Here is an 18,609-nt window from a genome sequence, read left to right on the forward strand (position 1 = left end):
TATTTTGATAAAAAACATAAACAACATTTTACGTATATTCCGTGGCACATCTTTATATTGGAGAACCGCACCAAGTTTAATTCGAATTATACGTGTCGACGTCAGATGGGGTTGCGGTTCACTTAGCTGTTATAAAAGAAAGATTTGGACACGGGAATAACTTTGTGTTTCCAATTTTACAAATACTTTACGCCAGGAGTACACGAACGCATTCAAAAAATATAAACTAACGTTGTTATGTTATTAAGTTCCTGCTAGTTCCATTTCATTTTCCTATATTTTCAAAAACATACAGATCACATGCACACTGTATGGAAAAACTCGAGATTTGGCTAAAAAAGCATCCTTTAAAATGTCTAAAGCTAATAGAGTATACTTAAGACAGTAAATTACATATCAATTGTGATAGGTATTGAGTGTGTCGAATGTAAATAGATGATGTAATTGACAATTTAGGAGTATGTGTCGCTCACGCGGTGTGGGTCTTGACGCAACCTATTATATCTTTCCAATGTACATTAAATATAAATTTATATGAACGTCCTTGATACTTTGAGACATTTTTGTAAGGAATGATGTCAAATATTTACCTAGATGTTTTTTCTCTCTTTTCCGTCTTTAAAAAACAATTGTACGATATCCAGGACGACTCTCGTATATTGCCAAATATAAATTATTTACAGATTTACATACGTAAAACTTAGTTATACCAGGGTTGTAACATAAGTATTGAATCGTTTATTTTTAGATTAATAACAATATTACATATCATAATATACAAAACAAAGGCTAACGAGCAGCATACATGTTGTTATATAAGGATTAAATCACAAGAATTTCTACAAATTACAAATTTAAACACGAACATAACCATGGCATTTGTAACATTATTATGTAATTTCCCTATTTTCCATCTCTGTGATATCCTCAACAAAGAAAGGTTCAGCATTGCCTTCACAATATAATGCATGGTAAACATTTAACTGACAACGAAGCGTACAACAATCCTAAAACTTCACATCCTCTTACATCGTCGAACAGCGTCAAACATTATAGGTAAACTTTCCGCTAGTTCATCTGAAACAACGACTGTGCCGGGTCCTTTAGCACAGTGTTGTTGTAAACGGGGTCATCTACAAACCAAAGAAAAGATGAGAACAAACACGATGCGAAAATGCTGCATACAAACTGAAACGAAGACATAATGCAAACGTTCATAATCATTTTGTTCTATTTAGTTACACCTACAACCTGTAATGTACGCAATGCTGTCGAGTCTCGTACTATTTTCTTCCTAATAATACTAAAGAAATTGTGCTCATAATACTATAGATATCAAACCAAATTCAATGTATACAATACTACTACTTTTTACGTTTCCATAGACTACATTTTTCTTTTAAACAGACGCATCCAACGGCGTGTACACGTGCGAGCTGTCGGGGCTGAAACAGAGCATGTTTGTTGACTAGCGATAAATACAATATTACGTAGCTTCAACTACAAATTCCTTATGAGAATATTACCGACCAACCAATTTCTGTTTAAACTTAAATTAGTCGACTGCAGTCTATGTACATTTTGCAATTCAAATGAAGAATCAATTGAACATTTGTATTGTGAGTGTCAAAAACACAACAATTATGGAATAAATTAAACAACTTAATTGCATTGACATAAATGAATATAACAATTTACAAACATGAAGCCCTTTTAGGCATTGTCAAGAAAAGCAAGTACAGTAAAATCTGTAATTTTCTAATTATTTTAATGAAATTTTATATTTACTCAACAAAATGTAATGACCGACAATTGTTTTCGATGCATTTTTGCATTATCTAAAATTAAGAAACAAAATAGAAGAGCAAATAGCATTTAACAATGATAACTATGAAACCCACATAAATAAATGGGAAGTTCTCGATATTCTAAGCAACTACATTGTAATATACATATAAAGAAATATTTAGCCTAAACAACGCGCGCGTGCGCGCGCGTGTGTGTTTGTGTGTGTGTGTGTGTGTGTGTGTGTGTGTGTGTGTGTGTGTGTGTACGTGCGTGCGTGCGTGCGTGCAAGCGTGCTTGCGTGCGTGTGTTTGTGTGTGTGTTTGGTAGATTTTATTCTTAACAACATAGTAATGTTTAAGTATTTATATATATAAACATTTATTTCTCATTTATTTTCAACATATATCATATTTACATAATGAATAAAGAATATATATTTATATAGATATTCTTAATACATTATGTAAATATGGTATATGTTGAAAATAAATGAGAAAAAATGTTTGTTGACTTTTTAGTCCTATATATATCGCATAATAACATTAAGGCAAACTATCTGTAGTAACTGTAACAAAAGTAGTTTATCGAGACGTTGACGTGACCGCATGCGATGAAGAGTTAATTAAAAAAATATTTAAAGACATTCTTTAACATGCTTTTTTTTGCAATATAATTTATTGATATCAAGCAACCATATTTCATAGCCAATTCTGGAGATATTTTATTTGCGCTTAATTACGTTCTGTGTGGTGTATGCTAAATGATAACGGTACAATTTACTTCATATAATTATACAGAAATACTGTATAATTTTGTATAGACTTCAGTTTTGTGTAAGGCAATGTTCGGACTTCATTTTTAGACGATTTACCTAGAATAAAAAGATTCTCGCTAGAGACAGGTTTACCTTGACGTTGAAGTGACAAAATGTGGTGAATAGAGTTTAACCTTTCAAGTTAAAATTAAATAAAATATTAAACTTTTTCTATAAACAGGATTCTGGATTATTTTATAATATATTATGTTATTTTATTGTTTCGTTTTGTAAATATGGATGGGTTGAACAATGGAAGTAATATGTCACAGAATATTTGGCATTTAAAAGGCTGAGATTTAAGACTTATCTGACTTAATTTGTCAAATGTTTGTTTTATATTATGCATTTTTTAATATTCTTACAGTCGTGTGTAATGTGAAGTATATGAGGAGTTGCTGTCAAAGTCACAGCGGGGAAGGGTTTGAAATCCTACATTCATCTGAGTACTTCTTTGTTGTCAGTTTACAACTATAATTTGTATATAACAGCATTGTTTTGGAATAAGTGTGATATTTTATGTAATTAAATTCACCAGTTTGGAATCATTCTTGTGAGGGACAATTTAATGTTCACATATTTTAAATAGTTATTGTGTAGGTAATTCATTTTATCACTTCATGTATATCATTGAATTATATTATTTGTTAGATGAACATATCTGTTGATTTCAGAGCCATAAAAAAGTGTGAGTGGTTGAGTGAATTTTGGACCCGCTTCAATAAAATAAATTCCAGACTAGAATATCTATCATAAAATACATTTTTTTCCCAATTAAATATCATTGCTGGACTACCACAAATTTATTATGCGTTTCAGACGTCATGTTTAATTAAGTAAAATTTAATTTAAGGGTAGTTTTTGAGTCGTTCCCATTTAAATAAAGAAAAATTAACAACACTTTGAAAATACTTACAGTTTCTTGCTACATGTTTTCTCAAACAAAAGTGAAACATTTTTTATACTTCATATATAACCGAGAGGTTTATTAACACACCTAACCCTTACCGATAGTAGATTGATATACGGCAGATTAATGCGTACATTTCAGGTTACTTTTACGATACATATGTCATAAACAACAGATATAGGATCAGTAAATATTAACGGCAGAAATTATATTGACTATTTAATAGTATGTCTTAAGCAGCACAAATAACGGCATAGTGTCCTATAGCAGAAAAGAAATAGTTAATGCCGTATTGAAACATTGTGAAATTCATAGGTGCACAATTATCTTTGTGTTGCAATTCATACACTTTTGTACGTCTGGAACTGTAAAAGGAGTAATTTTATTTGTTTATCTCACCCATTGTCTCCATTATCTGTAAAATAAAATGACTTTAAAAACAGCATACCGCTTTGTATGTATACCATCACAAATGTTTAATAATGTATGAATATAATTGCAATTTGCAATTGCAATCTCTCTTTAAATGTACATTTAAAGTTACCATTTCCCGGTCATCAATAATGCAAACAGAAAGGTTACATACAATCGAAAATACACAATTAAATCTAGGTTTATTAATATAAGACTATAATTGTTATACATTCCTGAAGCTCTAATACAACCAATGCGTCTACTACAGCACATATATTATATTTGTTTACTAATCGTATTTAAATCAAGCGAATTAGAGAATTGGTTTACCACGCCGATGGATTCATTTTCGTAGAACGAAACATTCAAAACCCAAAATACGTTTGTATAATAATCAAATTTTGAAAAACAGTACAATAGTTATACATAAGTAAGTTTAAATTCTTACTCAGTGTATCGTACATAGATTTGTCCGTTACCATTGAAATGTCTTCATAGGTCTGAGAAGCGTTGTACCAACGATTATCAGCTCCTTGTCTGTAATTGTGAGAGCTGTTTAATTGTACGTCATAGGGCCTTCATATCATCATTATTCAGAGAACAATGTAAGAATAAACAATGCGATTGTTAACATTAGAAAAAATCAGTGTTAACATTGTTTTGTTGGAAATTAGTGTTTAGTGTTCAATGTGCATATATGCATTACTATGAGTAAATATTTTATCAGCAAAAGTTCAGAAAATAGTTCTTGCAACATCTGCAAACTGTTTTAAGCACGTGTTTGACACGTTGATAGTCATCACTTGATGTGATTAGGCCCACGAATAATAGCATAGTGAATAGGGTGATTATTTAAGGGGGCATGGTGTCAACTTAAATTCATGTGGTATTACCCTTGAAGTAAACATATGCTTTATATCATAATGCTTTCACTGCGATATTTCAATTTATGGTCAATTGCAAACAAATATTTCATGTATGCGTAATGACCATACCATATGTAAAGATAAACCAAAGGATGATGAACATCATCGTACAGGTATGTTTGAAAGTACGGTGAATGGAAAATGAGGTATTGTATTGTACACAAAAGAAAATTGTCATCTGTTCCAAGCACAAGTATCGTCATCGTATGTTTTTTTTCAACATCACATTTAACATAATGGGATACACATTAAGACCTGTGAATCCCAGAGTTATGGTTCTTAATATTGGCTTAAATACATATTAACACAGCCAACATGTTTTTTTTTATTTCATTTTAAAGCAAATTGGGGACAAACTAGTCACACATATTTAATTTTTGTTCAAAGTACAAGATCTTATGCCATCCAAGTTTTATTCAAATTCATCTGATGTCTTTAACAAGTTCATTTTCAATATGTTTTGCTTTAGCATATTTTTCTTTTCAAGAAAGGCATTTTGGGAACATTTTTACAAAATTATGGGTTTTTTTTGTAACATATCGATGCTTTTTAATCCTTTTCGTTCTTAAAAAAAGTTCAGATAAAAAGTAAATTGACATGCTGAATTTGAAGAAATTTGCAAAGGATCGTTATTATGACAATATTAACGTAGAAATTACATCACTTTAATAAAAAACAAACGATGAAACGTACGAACTTTGATTTCTGTTTACGACAAAACACATAACAAATTAGGACAAGCAGACAGCTGGACGGGCAAAGAGGGTTATTAGTAAATCTCATTCGGATTTATTCACTAAAATGGTGACTTACGTATCTATTCCGTTATCTGTGTGTGCATCATGATACAGATCTGAAAACGATTATCAAACATAATGTCTGACTCGGTTGACTTCTTAATTCTTTGTTCAATGTATACTTATAAGTATGGCTAGTACATGTCAAGTTGGATGCTATTTAATAAGAAGAACACTTTAAAAATGTTCTCTCAGTCTCTTGAAGTTCCAATTATTGTTTAGAAGAGACTGAATTGGACTGATATATCCGTACAATAGCTCATTGACCTTTTCCGAGTTATAATCTACTTATTTCCACGGAGAGATGATAAGACCACTCAATTTCATCTGAAGTATTCAATTTGTAATTTGGCAGGGTGTATGTGTTTGATGTAAGATTGCAAGAATTCATTCGTTGTTGCAAAGTAAACGTCTATATTAGTACGAGTATATAAGAAAGATAACATTTATGAAAAAGTTAACTTGATTGTTTGCACATACATAGCTGTGCAATGACATTATCTTAGCACTGATTCCATATCGTGTGAAAGTGTTGCCTAAATCGCATTGAAGACTTAAGTATATCGTGTCACGTTTATGGCAGCGTTCAACCCAAAGGACATATGGATGGTATGTGCGATTTGGGGAATTATGTGTTTAAATTGGGTATGGTCAAAAGTATTCGAGGCAAGTTAAAACTTGATATAACTTGTACATAAATGAAAACGTATAAAGCTTAGAATTCTTATGAAAGACTAACATTTAACATAACTATTGTTCATCAAAGACTAGGGTGTCTTTTTTTATTTCATTTTAAGATACATATGTTCAACTTATTAATGTGATGATTTTTGAAATACAAAGCGTTTAATTATTTAGTGTGTTTAAACTGTTTGAGTATAACTAACATGGCAGCGTTCATAACTGTCTCCCTTCAAATCACACATGAACTAGTCTATAGATAGAGGTATAACTCTAAATAATGGACTCGTCCTATCTATCCTATTATGCTCCGCGCAGTAGGTGGAATATATTTTTGGTTCATTGTCAATTAACGGTATAGAATGTGTGTCACAGATGCGAGGTTACGTGGTCTCTGCGCGTATTGTGGTGGAGCAATACATCTGATGTCGATTCTCGATTATACATGTCGTTGGAGCTTCGTGAACGATTAATACACTCTAGATCCCCACCTTATTTACTAAGAAAGGAGCATCTGTGATTCGTGGTATGTGGAATTTCTAGTGTTGGTATTGCTGCCCCGAACGCAACAAAATACTTTCTAGAGGTGAAGTTGCAGAGTAGAAACTCAATTATTTGAGGGTCACAAGTGCCAATGCATTGAGGTAGCAGTGTCAAAAGTAAATCTTGGTGCGAGACAAAGCGCCGGTTCATTCAGAGCAGCTGATATGATTGTTGTGATTCATTTCCGGTAGTTATAAACGTGATTCACAATGCTTATTGTTAAAAACTGTTTAAAGTCAAATCATCTTGAAGTAAAAGTCGCAGATTACATTGACAAGCCTCTTTTGTATTTTAAATAGACTTAGGAATAACACATTTATCTGTAGGCCATCGTACGATCATTTAAGAAGGCTTGTTATAGACTCGGGTGTTTGTTGATTGTAAAGCGTGAGATCATCAATGCACAAAACCCCAATTAATTAAAAAGAATGAACTTAAACTGGCATTCTAAGTAATATTCTGGCCTTTATAGTATATCTTGTAATTTCAATTGTATCATATTATATTATACAAGTGCTATTTTCTACATCAAATATTCGCACATGAAATCTCACCTTTCCGAGATAGCCTGAATGAACACAAACAGTCAAAGTTGTACTTTCGTCTCAAAACAAAGACCACCACTATCACCAGAATAATCGCTGCCACTATCCCTGCAGTTGTTCCACCAACTATAGATCCAATGGTTCCAGGTGGTGGTTCTAGATTAAACAATAGCAAAATTCAGCATGTAAACTACTACAAAAATATTCTTGTATCTTGTAAGTATTTAATATTGCCAAGAAAGAAAGGACTTGTGATTATCTTAACCTCTTTATAATCTTTTGAATATATCTTAAACATCTTTGGTACGCCGATATCCAAATTTTCGGTATTTATTTTAAGATTAGACTGAAGTAAATAACGGCACATTCCTTTGAAAATCAATTTATTTAAAAATCAGGCTTCCTGTTCCTGTACTTCATTAACCCAACGTTGTCTGAGTAATTGGTTAAGTCGATCATCCAAGTACTATTTCAGTCAAAATATCTAAAAGCCCGATGTTCCTTAACTCATCGTGTCTATGTTATTTAAACATTAGCTTAACAAAGCAAACAATCTGTGAAATGATTTTAAAATCAAAGCAGTGCACCTGCTATTTTTGCGAAGGAGTTATTTTCATGACAATTGTGGATTAATTACTGTCACTCACGCGAACCTCTATGTTAATTAAGTCCAGATTAGTGCTCTAGAGATTTTCTGGGATACAAAATCTTATCCCTGTGCCTAGGACTGCACTTTCAAACATTATACTCTAGTTCATTGCTTTGTAGATAGATTGCGTTTTTCTTGCCATATACGTACATAGTCTAGTTTGAATCAAATCAGCCGATGCTTGAAATAGCAACTGAATAATAAATAGGAGTGTTTGTGGACTTTATAACACTTCCTCGATTATGCTGAAAAAGTATTCGCTGTATGATTCGAATATTGCACCCCATGAAAGGACGAGCAATAATACCGCTTTTCAAGCCTATCTATCGTATTGATGAACCAAGTTTGCTAAAATCGATTTTGCTTAATGCAATAACACAAATATTTGTTGAAGCACTCAATTGAACCAAAATATGATTTCTGAATCAAGTTCATAGTATACGTTTATAGTTTTAGTTGGAAAAACCTATTCACACGACCTAGTTGCATTACATTCCATATAAAGCAAGATTAATCAATAAGTTAACAGTACCCGAAAGAGACGGAAAGACGGGATTAAATTATTTATTCAACAACGAAACGATGACGGCTACAAGCTAAGTGCAAATATATCCTGTTAGTATTATTTCGTACTGTATCTTCTGGTCAATCTCATCTGCCATAAGAACCAAGTATTCCGAACTTTCAATCATTTTGTACAAAACGATAAATGTTTGCTTAAGTCCACCATTGAAGTGACTGATCCACACGATAGTAGCTGAAGACGATGTCGTTGTACTATATGTCAAATCAGTAGGACACTGAGGGACATCTGTAATAAATAAACTACAGGCGTGTGTTTTACAAAGATTAATAAAATTATAGAAATTTACATGTAGTAAATGTAAGTCGTTTTAAGCCAATTGCTTCACTCATGGAAAAAGAACATCTATTTTGAGCATCGTTGGCCTTTGTTTGAATCAAACCGTTCACACACCGCAAACACTTTATAAACTTGTAGACCTTACAAGACAAAAGAAGATATTTCATTTCTTTTATTTTGAGATTCTGATCTCCAGCCTTGTCACAATTAGCATTCAATCCGACAAATATAACCATAGTATAGTGTATTATAAAACACAATACACAAATATACGAGGGGTGATCGGTATGTTTTTACGCATTGGCCATCAGTACTTTGTGATTAATATGTTCATAACATATACCATAAACATGAATGATAATTATTTGCTCTTTCTGTTGGTATACAATTCAAGTTTTTGTTTTGACTTATTCTCGTTTACTGATGCCGTCCAAATGTTTTATTTAGCGTGTGAAAGGTTCGCAACAAAACAATATAAGATGTTCTAAAATGCTCAAGGTCAATGTTGGTATTTATAGCTTGAACTGAATTGAGATGAATAAAAACTTATTATTGCAAACTCGTGTTCATACTTATTGATTTCATACATTCATGTTCTTTACACATGCATCCATAATTGTAATTGCAAGTAACGAAATTTAGGGCATCTCCTTAATGTTACTCATCATAGTGTTCACGTTCAAATCTTTTGTTAAGTTTTTAAATGTTTTTGAAAAATAAATTCAAAAACAAATAAGACCAAAGAAAGTAATCAGGTGTTTACAAAATTATCGTTTTATTCTCCGTTGTTAAAACGTGTGTTCTTGTTATGGTTGCATTCCATTTGAGATGATAACACTGTTAATAGCTGCTTAAAACCTTTTTATTTGAGCGTGTTTATATCCTTTGCATGTGTTCACTTACTAGCCTACTCTAACATGCACATATCATTGACTGATACGCATGCTAGCTGTTGAACGTCGTCATTGACAACATATTAAAAACAGTTACTTCACCCACAGCATTTTCGGCTCGTGTATTACTCTAAAGTTAGGTGTCGTTTAGCTGATGAAAAACAAATTAGTTCATATTTATCAATTATTTTATGAATCTTCCTTAACGAAATCAACTTAGTTTTGCATATTTGGAACAAATTTAAAGTAAAGTCAGTGCATAAACTAATCGTATAGACAAATAAAAGTTTTTCTTCATAAATACATATAACATATTATTATCTAAAATATAGCTCAAAAACCTATCTAGGATTATAATGCAAACTTGTGTATATATATTTTAGCTACTATTCTAAGACATATTGCGCATAGGCGACAAAATGATGTTATTATATAGATATCATTATGGAAGTAACAGGGTGCCTTTTTATTACGTTTTGTTTTCAGTTTAAGCGTTCGAAACAAATCTATATATTTTTTAGTATGATTTTACTAAAGTTTATGTATGAATGTAGCATGAACTACAAGAGGGACAACTCGAATTTGCACTATTTTCACTGTCCAAATAAACGGTAACAAAATGCACTGATGTAAGGGGGTTCAATTAACACCGTTTTAAAGTGTTAAAACATTAATATAAAGCAAAACAAATGACTGATAGATTTTGCTAAAAACAGGTTAAAGATTTTGCACCAATGCAAACATGTAACAGAAGTAAAGTTTCATACTTATTCTTTTAAGAAATGCAAAACAAAACAACATATCAAATGGGTGTAAATTACGAAAATGTGACCATTATATGAACCTGTCCGGATGCATAAGAAAAGAAGAAACCATTTGCTCCAGGCTTATTAGTAAATAAGTTTATGTAAAAGAAAGTATTTTTAGTGTAATATGATGCAACCGGGTTTGCACCTTTTTGCTACTGAGCTTGTTTCTGTTGTTTTTTGCATAAATATTGGTGCAGATTTAAAACAAAAATATTGCTTTAAATTTAGTTTTGAAAATTTAAACAGTTCTGAACATGTCCTAAGCTGGATAAAAAGTATACACAATTTCATTAAAAAAACGTGGTTCATGCTAATAAAGGTATTCAATAAATTGTTCAGTAAACGAAGTTTAAATACCTTGAGGTCTTAAGTTGAATATTTTGTTGAAGTCGGGACTTATTCCATTGGACACCGTAAGCAGATAGGTTGAAAAATATTCTTGCTCAATAGCATTGATGGTGAATGTTGTAAGTCCACCGGCATTGCTGACTGTGTATTTGTCACTGTTGTGAACTTGATAATACGTTGTACCCCTGTAATGTTGCTTTCCCATTGACCTCCTGATGCTCTTGGTGAACCTTGGAAAAATGTATTTCTTCAAGATTATGGATGTGCTTTAAAATAATAAAACACATATGGCCTTTCTCATACTAAATTCTAAAACCTTTTTCTATAAACATACTGATAAGTTCACACAAAATTAAATCCTACACAGAACGTCACATTAAATTCAACTTTTGATTTTTATGTGTCTAATTTTGTTTAAATGAGCATCATACTGATGTAAAATATGGGTTTCTTACATCGAACATACACGTCCATTTGTTTTCTTAGTGCCGACTCAATCTTTGTGTAGTTGTTATACGCAAGACAATAGTACCTTGCTGTATCGAAACAGCCGGCTTGTTGAACATCAAATGCCAAATGAAGGAACCCGTAGTTCCTTTTTAGGGTAGTGTTGTTTTGTATCCTGTCCGATTTTCCAAATGAAATAGTGGAGCTTGGGTTACTGTCAACTTTACAGTAGAAGTTAAGCGTTGTGTTTTCATCAACAGTAACATTAATCGCGTCTGGATGACTGGTTAAACCAAACTTGGTCACAGAAGTTTTGTCTGCAGAACACAAACACATATATTTATAAACGTAATTAAAAGATAAATTATAAAAAAGCAAGGTATAACTGGTTGTTTTTCAAATGATAGTAAGATTGCCTATTTACATAAATACATGTTTTATATAAAAACTAAAAAATATATTTTTGTATTCGTACCATGGAATTTTACATTTCTTAATTCGGATTTTAAAAATGAATTAACCCTCGGAGCTATGCTTGCATGTCACAAATTCCATTGACATATTTAACTTTACACTTTTAAGATAAAGTTGTTTGGCTGTTTTGATACTTATGTGAAATGTTTAAACATAAACCCGGTTTAATGGCACTTGGTAAACGCCAAAGACATAGAACACAAAAACAAAATATCACAAACAAGAAACATGGAAGAACAGCATTGAATCGTAATTTGTTTGAGGTTCGTGAGATCAAACGGACTACGACGATAAAATGTTGTTTCATTCCACAGCATCGTGCCACAGTCACGTTCTAGTGTTAGCTCATAATATAAACACTTACACCATACGTTAACCTGGAAAATCCCAGTATCCTCTCCAACGATTTCATTCTGTTGTCCCGTTGGCTTCATGATGTTACGAACTGTGTAACTGTACATACCAGCATCGCTTCTCTTCAGTGATGGAATGAAATGTGTTCTTTCGGTCCAGGTAATCCGGTCGTTTAACCGAGTAATACCGACTGTTGTTTCTGTTGGGTTACCTGGCTCGTATTCACATTTCAGTGTTAAATTTTCACCTTCCAGAGCGCTAACCCCGGGAAGTTGATGCAACTGGGGCGAATCTAGTGTGTAAAAATGACACTATTACTTAATGATTATATTTAAAATGAATAAGGTTCATCGGTTTATGACAATATTCAATTCTTATATTCACTGAATATTTGCAAAACCTCTCTGGTATAATGCAACTGCGGGGCTGACAATAACAGTTTAAAGTTAAACTTATTATAAAAAAAGGCTGTTTGAACAGCAGCGATATCAGCATCTTTGTCGGCATTTGTTTCATCAACTTGATATTAATTTTACCGCAATCAAAGACCATCACAAGCTCAGTTTTTATAGCCTCACGGATAGTCCAAATATATAGCTTAATTGGAATATTAAAGAGATTGCAATGGTTAACATTCATCGCAGGGATTGCAAAAGGATTATTAACCTAATGGCAATTACTTGCTTTCGGACAAATACCATGAATACCGATAACCAACTGCGACATATATCACTCTTTTCGAATGGCGTTATATTAACATCAAAGCAAACTTGTGTAAAAAAAAACTGCAGGCTGTAGTACAAGCTTTTACTATGTAATGGAACAAAATATGTATGTACATTGATTCAACGTTCAATGTTCAAATAGAATCCCCTAATTAAACCTTCAAGTTCATATGAATTGTAGAAAGCCCTCCGGCACATACAAAATTAATCAGTTAAACGAGTTACTGATTGGTTCTTTAATTGATTGATTGATTGGTTGTTTAATTGATTGATTTGTTGATTGATTGATTAATTGATTGATTAAATAGTTGAAAAGTGGCTTAAATTTTTATTCATTTACTGCAATTTAGTTAAAAAATATAATGTTTGATTGTTTTATTTATAAACTATTTCAATAAGATCATATTTAAGTGAATCAAAAGCGGGTACTTCCGTTCGTCTGCTACATACAAATTTTGGATACTTAGGTTGACCCGGTTGTTTCTATTGTGTTATTGTAAAAAATAACCAATATAAAGACATCTTAATCACGATATTCTCCATTTTTGCATAGATCTGTAGTTTAAATAGACAAGGATTCAATCCTATCATTTATTTGAAATAGAACTGTACATATTGTCCCTAATTTATAATATAGAAAACAAACACCACAAAGTGAACCTGTTTAAAGAAAATATTGGGTTGTTTAATACTCGTATTCGCTTTTGTTTGGGCGAATCATGAGAGTGACGATTGACTGAAAATAACTATTTTAGGTTAAAGTGGAACATCTCGGGTGATTTATACTTCACATTGGGAGGTGGGAGAAAACGCGTCATCGGTCTCAACACAAATTGCAGTTTACCAAATATCTTTATAATATGAGAGAAATTTTGATTCCTTCTTTCTAAATGATATCCAGGTTATATTTTGGCATAGGGAAACTGCACTTATAAATGAAAAAACAAACAAACAAACGCTTACTTTGTATTAATTATGTAAATACATTGTGTTGTACTCATTGTATGCAATGTGAAGGAATAAAATTGTAGATTTTCTTATATATGTTAGAGCACTCAGATGAGCGATGACAGGCAAAATAGCTCTCGTGTTCGATAATTGAATGGATATATAACATTACTTTTATCTTCTTTGATCTTATTGTCATTATATTGTATTGTATAAGCGCATTGTGTATTATTATTGTGTAATGATAATCCGCTGCGACAAATTCCATCAGTAATGATAATCCGATGCGACATATATCACTCTTTTAGAATGGCGTTACATTTTCGTCAAAGCAACTTTGTGTAAAAAACGAATTTCTTGAATACAAACATATAATAATTAATGGAAGGAAATATGAAAGTTAATTCCAATTTGTTCAATGTTCAAATATAATCACCTAATTAAACCTTCAAGTTCATATTTAACTGCAGAAAGCCCTCCGGCACATACAAAATTAATCAGTTAAACGAATGACTTATCTTTAATTGATTAATTGATTGATTGATTGATTGATTGGTTGTTTAATTGATTAATTAATCGATTGATTGATTAATTGATTGATTAAATGGTTGAAAAGTGGCTAAAAAATTATTAATTTGCTGCAATTTAGTAATATAATGTTTGATTGTTCAATTTATAACATATTTTAATAAGATCGTATTAAAGTGTATAAAAAGCGGGTACTACCGTTCGTCTGCTTAGATAAGTACAATTTCTGGATTCTAAGGTTGACCCGGTTGTTTCTATTGTGTTATTGTAAAAAAATAACCAATATAAAGATATCTTAATCACGAAATTTTCCGTTTTTTGCATAGATCTGTAGTTTAAATAGACAAGGATTCAATCCTATCATTTATTTGAAATAGAACTGAACATATTGTGCCTAATGTTTTATATAAACAAACACCACAAAATGAACCTGTTTAAAGCAAATAATTGGGTTGTTTAATACTCGTATACTTTATAATTTGAGAGAAATTTTGATTCCTTATCTCAATGATATCCAGGTTATATTTTAGCATAGGGAAACTGCATTCATAAATGAAAAAAATACACAAACAATCGCTTTCTTTGTATTAATTATGTAAATATATTGTGTTGTACTCCGTGTATTTAATGTGAAGGAATAACAATGTAGACTTTATCATATATGTTAGTGCACTTATATAGATGAACGATGACAGGCAAAATAGCTCTCGTGTTCGATAACCTTATATAACATTACTTTTATCTTCTTTAATCTTATTGTCATTTTATTGTACTGTATAAGATCAGTGTGTATTATTATTTGTTTGCGATGTAAAATTAATTGAAAATCAAATATACCATGCACTATTGAAAACATGACATGCAATTTACTCTGAGAACTATAAGTATTGTCGACTCACAGGGAAAACAGAAATACAGAATATACATACAGAGAATGTTGAGTGTAATATTTGCAGACGACAATCCTTCCACAGGCTGGTCAATATGCGTCATTGTATTTTTAGCCGTACACGACATATGACCCCTCTCCAATCTGCTTATATTATTGCGGAGAAGAACACTTCCAGTCTGCATTATGTTCGATCCTGTCCAGGAAAAGGATGATTTTGGGTTGCTTTGACTTTCGCAAAACAACTTTAAAGTTGTTCTTTCCATGATGCTGAATTTCGATAAAACTATGTCACCATTTTCTATTTTGTGCCGTACAGTGAGAGACTCGGGTGGATCTGAATTTAAACAATGATTGACGTAATACACTGTGTTTGCATAAGCACATGCAGATAATACTTGCAGAACAGTTACGATCTACAAAATAATTTTAAATGATAAATCTTACAATTGATATACACAGCTATAGAAGCTGACGAGGATGGACGGTTTCAGCACATTATGGGCTGTACAGGTCCTTGACGTGTTTGTCTTTGTGGTAATGGTGTCCTGTAGAATCTGTGTGTGATCTGTCTCGGACCCGCCTGTCCAACTGTAATTTGCGGTTGGATGCGCTGTCGCCTTGCACGCCAACTCAAACTGCATGTTAATCACAACCGTGATCTGGTCCGTTATCACGTCTCCACTCAAATTGTTCATTCGTATTTCTGGTGTGGACGGGGCGTCTACAAGGCATACAGTTTACATTAAGTGAGCATGCGATAGTTTAGTATAAGTGGAGAGTTGATACGTTTTGTCATCATGTTAAAGAATGAAGTTTCAAAAGCTGATACAAATAATGATACAAACTTATAGTATTTATTCACAATTGAACCACATGTATTAGTAATTACAAAATTAACTAGCAAAATCGAAGGATTGAATCCCCCGCCAAAGTGTGCAAAATATATGGCATGGAAATCATGTGTTGGTAAAAATATTCCGATCAAAACATGCAATATGGCTGCAGAGTGATGGACTCTTATAAACATTTGATAGTATATAAATTGGTTTGCAACTGTTTGAAATGAAAGAAAATCGTATATAATGTAGCATTTAATTTTTCCCATAGTACCCTAGATTTTGACAAGTTGTAAACTAATAAAATAATCCATCAAGGGCAGACTGGATCAGACTTATTGCAAGAATATAGCCTCTAGATTGTTGGATGCAATTGTTTCAAATCAAAGAATGTCACATTTTTGAAGTGTAGCAATTGGATTTGACCTAGTCAACTTGATTTTAAACTCACTTTACCCAGCTTCAAACAAACACAAATATTTCATCAAGGCCAGATTGGACCAAACATATTGCAGAAATAAAGCCTCTAGAGTTTCTAAGGTTTATTTAAGATTTGACCAAGTGATCTATTTTTTGACCTCATGTGACATAGTTTCAAACTTAGCAAATATTTCATCGCGGTAAATTAAGTATCATGGAGAATGGAGCGGATATATTGTCTTTGTTTGTTCACTAGTTTACTTTAAAAATTGACCTTATGACCTTGTGTTTGAGCTGAGGTGACCTACTTTTAAAGTCTACATACACTACATAAAAGGGCACATTCTGACCACAGTTTGAACAAAATTTGACCAACTAAGTTTCGAATTACAAATGTAATGCTTGAGCTGATTAAAACAAATTCTGTTAAGTTGGACCAAATATTAAGGATCTAATGTGTTCCAAGGATTTGACCTAGTGACCTAATTGTTGACCCCATGTGAACAACATTTACAAGCAGTAGAGAACAAAAAGGAAAAAAGGTTTTTGTATTAGTACAAAGCAAACATCTATAGACACATATTTCACGTTAATAAACCCCCCGCTTTATTCTGATGTTTTTCAAATTCCAACACAAAAACGCCATTGAATAATTGGCTGCTAAATAAACTTATTTGATCAGTATGCATTTAATTAAACAATGAACGTTACCCCATGCATCATACATGCAAAGTTTGAAAAGACACAAAACTCAAATGTCAGATTTCATACCTTAATTTAACTAATTTTAAGGCGTCATCTTTTTTTCTGGTAAAAACATCTAATGCATGGCCATGTTTACATCAATAGTTTGCATTAAAGCCCTGAGCAAACGCCAACTACAAATAAAGCTAGGAGATATATGTGAACCATAATGCCCCCTGAGCATAAAAATGAATAAAGGTGTTTTAAGAAGAAATGAATAGAGTAGTAATGGTTGCACAAAGTGTTGATGAAACCGAAGAGGAACATTGCGAACTTTGAACTGCAGTTTCATAAAGATGTTGAATGTGACATTGATCTTTGATCAACTGACGCCTCAAAAATAAGGATCAAATACTAACAAGGGGAACCTCGCACTGTATTTAAATAGTACTCGGCCGTGCCGTTTTCAAATTATAATTCAAACTGTGTTTTCTTAGACTTTTTACCGTGACCTTAACCTTTAACCTATTGACCGCTGAAACAAACAAAAAAGATGAAGTGCAACATACCGCGTACATGTCAAACCTTTCTGAAGATAAACAGTTCCCCGAAAAACAAAGTTAATGGGAATCTAAAGTTATCTTTTGGTGTAATTGTGTTTATGAATAACATTTGCTTTGAAAAGCGAACCATACTATTCAACATATCAACACATTAATGCCTTAAACCTTCATTTAAGGTTTCAGATGATTTTTTCCCGTCCTGCTTCTGGAATGTTCAATCTTTGATCGCAAGACAATATGAAATCCCAAGAAGCCTGTTTTCAGAAATTGTTTTTGTATTGTTTTTTATGTACAAAAAGAACATAACATTTTCTTTAAATCCTCGACGTTTTCTCCTAATGATAATATTTAAAAACGGCGACATTAATCACATTTGCACGCGCTCATTTATTTATTCTAAATATTGCTGTTGTTTTTTGTATAAGAGAGTAATAAGTAAGAGAGAATTTCCTACGTAATATTAAAGTGCTTCTGATATCTATTAATAGTGGCAACAATGTGCATAAGCGGGATATGTTCCGATAATATTTGAAGAAAATATCTTAGATACTGTCCTCTAATATCTATGTAAATTCATATTAACTTCACAATTACAATTAAGCTGTTAAAAACGTTGAATGCTCTCTGCAAAACTATTCATACAATTATAACACGAGCGCTGCAGTTTTTTTTTTTTAAGAAACATAACTCGCCCTATATTGAAGCCGGAGTTATCAGCCTTGCTTTAAATGTGTGTTTTGTATCTGGCAAGCGTCATAT

General features: G+C 32.2%; 1 protein-coding gene across 3 annotated transcripts; it reads right to left on the reverse strand.

Annotated features, from left to right (window-relative positions):
* Positions 1-725: 725 nt before the first annotated feature.
* Positions 726-15,639, reverse strand: LOC128234165 (uncharacterized). 3 transcript variants are annotated; one of them, XM_052948204.1, is made up of 9 exons: positions 15,385-15,639; positions 12,265-12,546; positions 11,512-11,743; positions 10,989-11,209; positions 7,428-7,574; positions 5,666-5,705; positions 4,375-4,463; positions 3,912-3,927; positions 726-1,133 (listed from the first exon to the last, which is right to left on the reverse strand). In XM_052948204.1, the coding sequence occupies exons 1-9, from the start codon at positions 15,608-15,610 to the stop codon at positions 1,130-1,132; spliced, it is 1,257 nt and encodes a 418-aa protein (XP_052804164.1). In that variant the 5' UTR covers positions 15,611-15,639; the 3' UTR covers positions 726-1,129. The 3 variants fall into 3 exon arrangements, 2 of the variants coding, with proteins under 2 accessions (XP_052804164.1, XP_052804163.1); XM_052948203.1 differs by lacking the exon at positions 3,912-3,927; XR_008260895.1 differs by lacking the exons at positions 726-1,133; positions 3,912-3,927 and adding an exon at positions 8,701-8,878.
* Between the last annotated feature and the right edge of the window lie 2,970 nt (positions 15,640-18,609).

The sequence above is a fragment of the Mya arenaria genome, chromosome 5 (genome assembly GCF_026914265.1).
Source record: "Mya arenaria isolate MELC-2E11 chromosome 5, ASM2691426v1".
NCBI lineage: Eukaryota > Metazoa > Mollusca > Bivalvia > Myida > Myidae > Mya > Mya arenaria.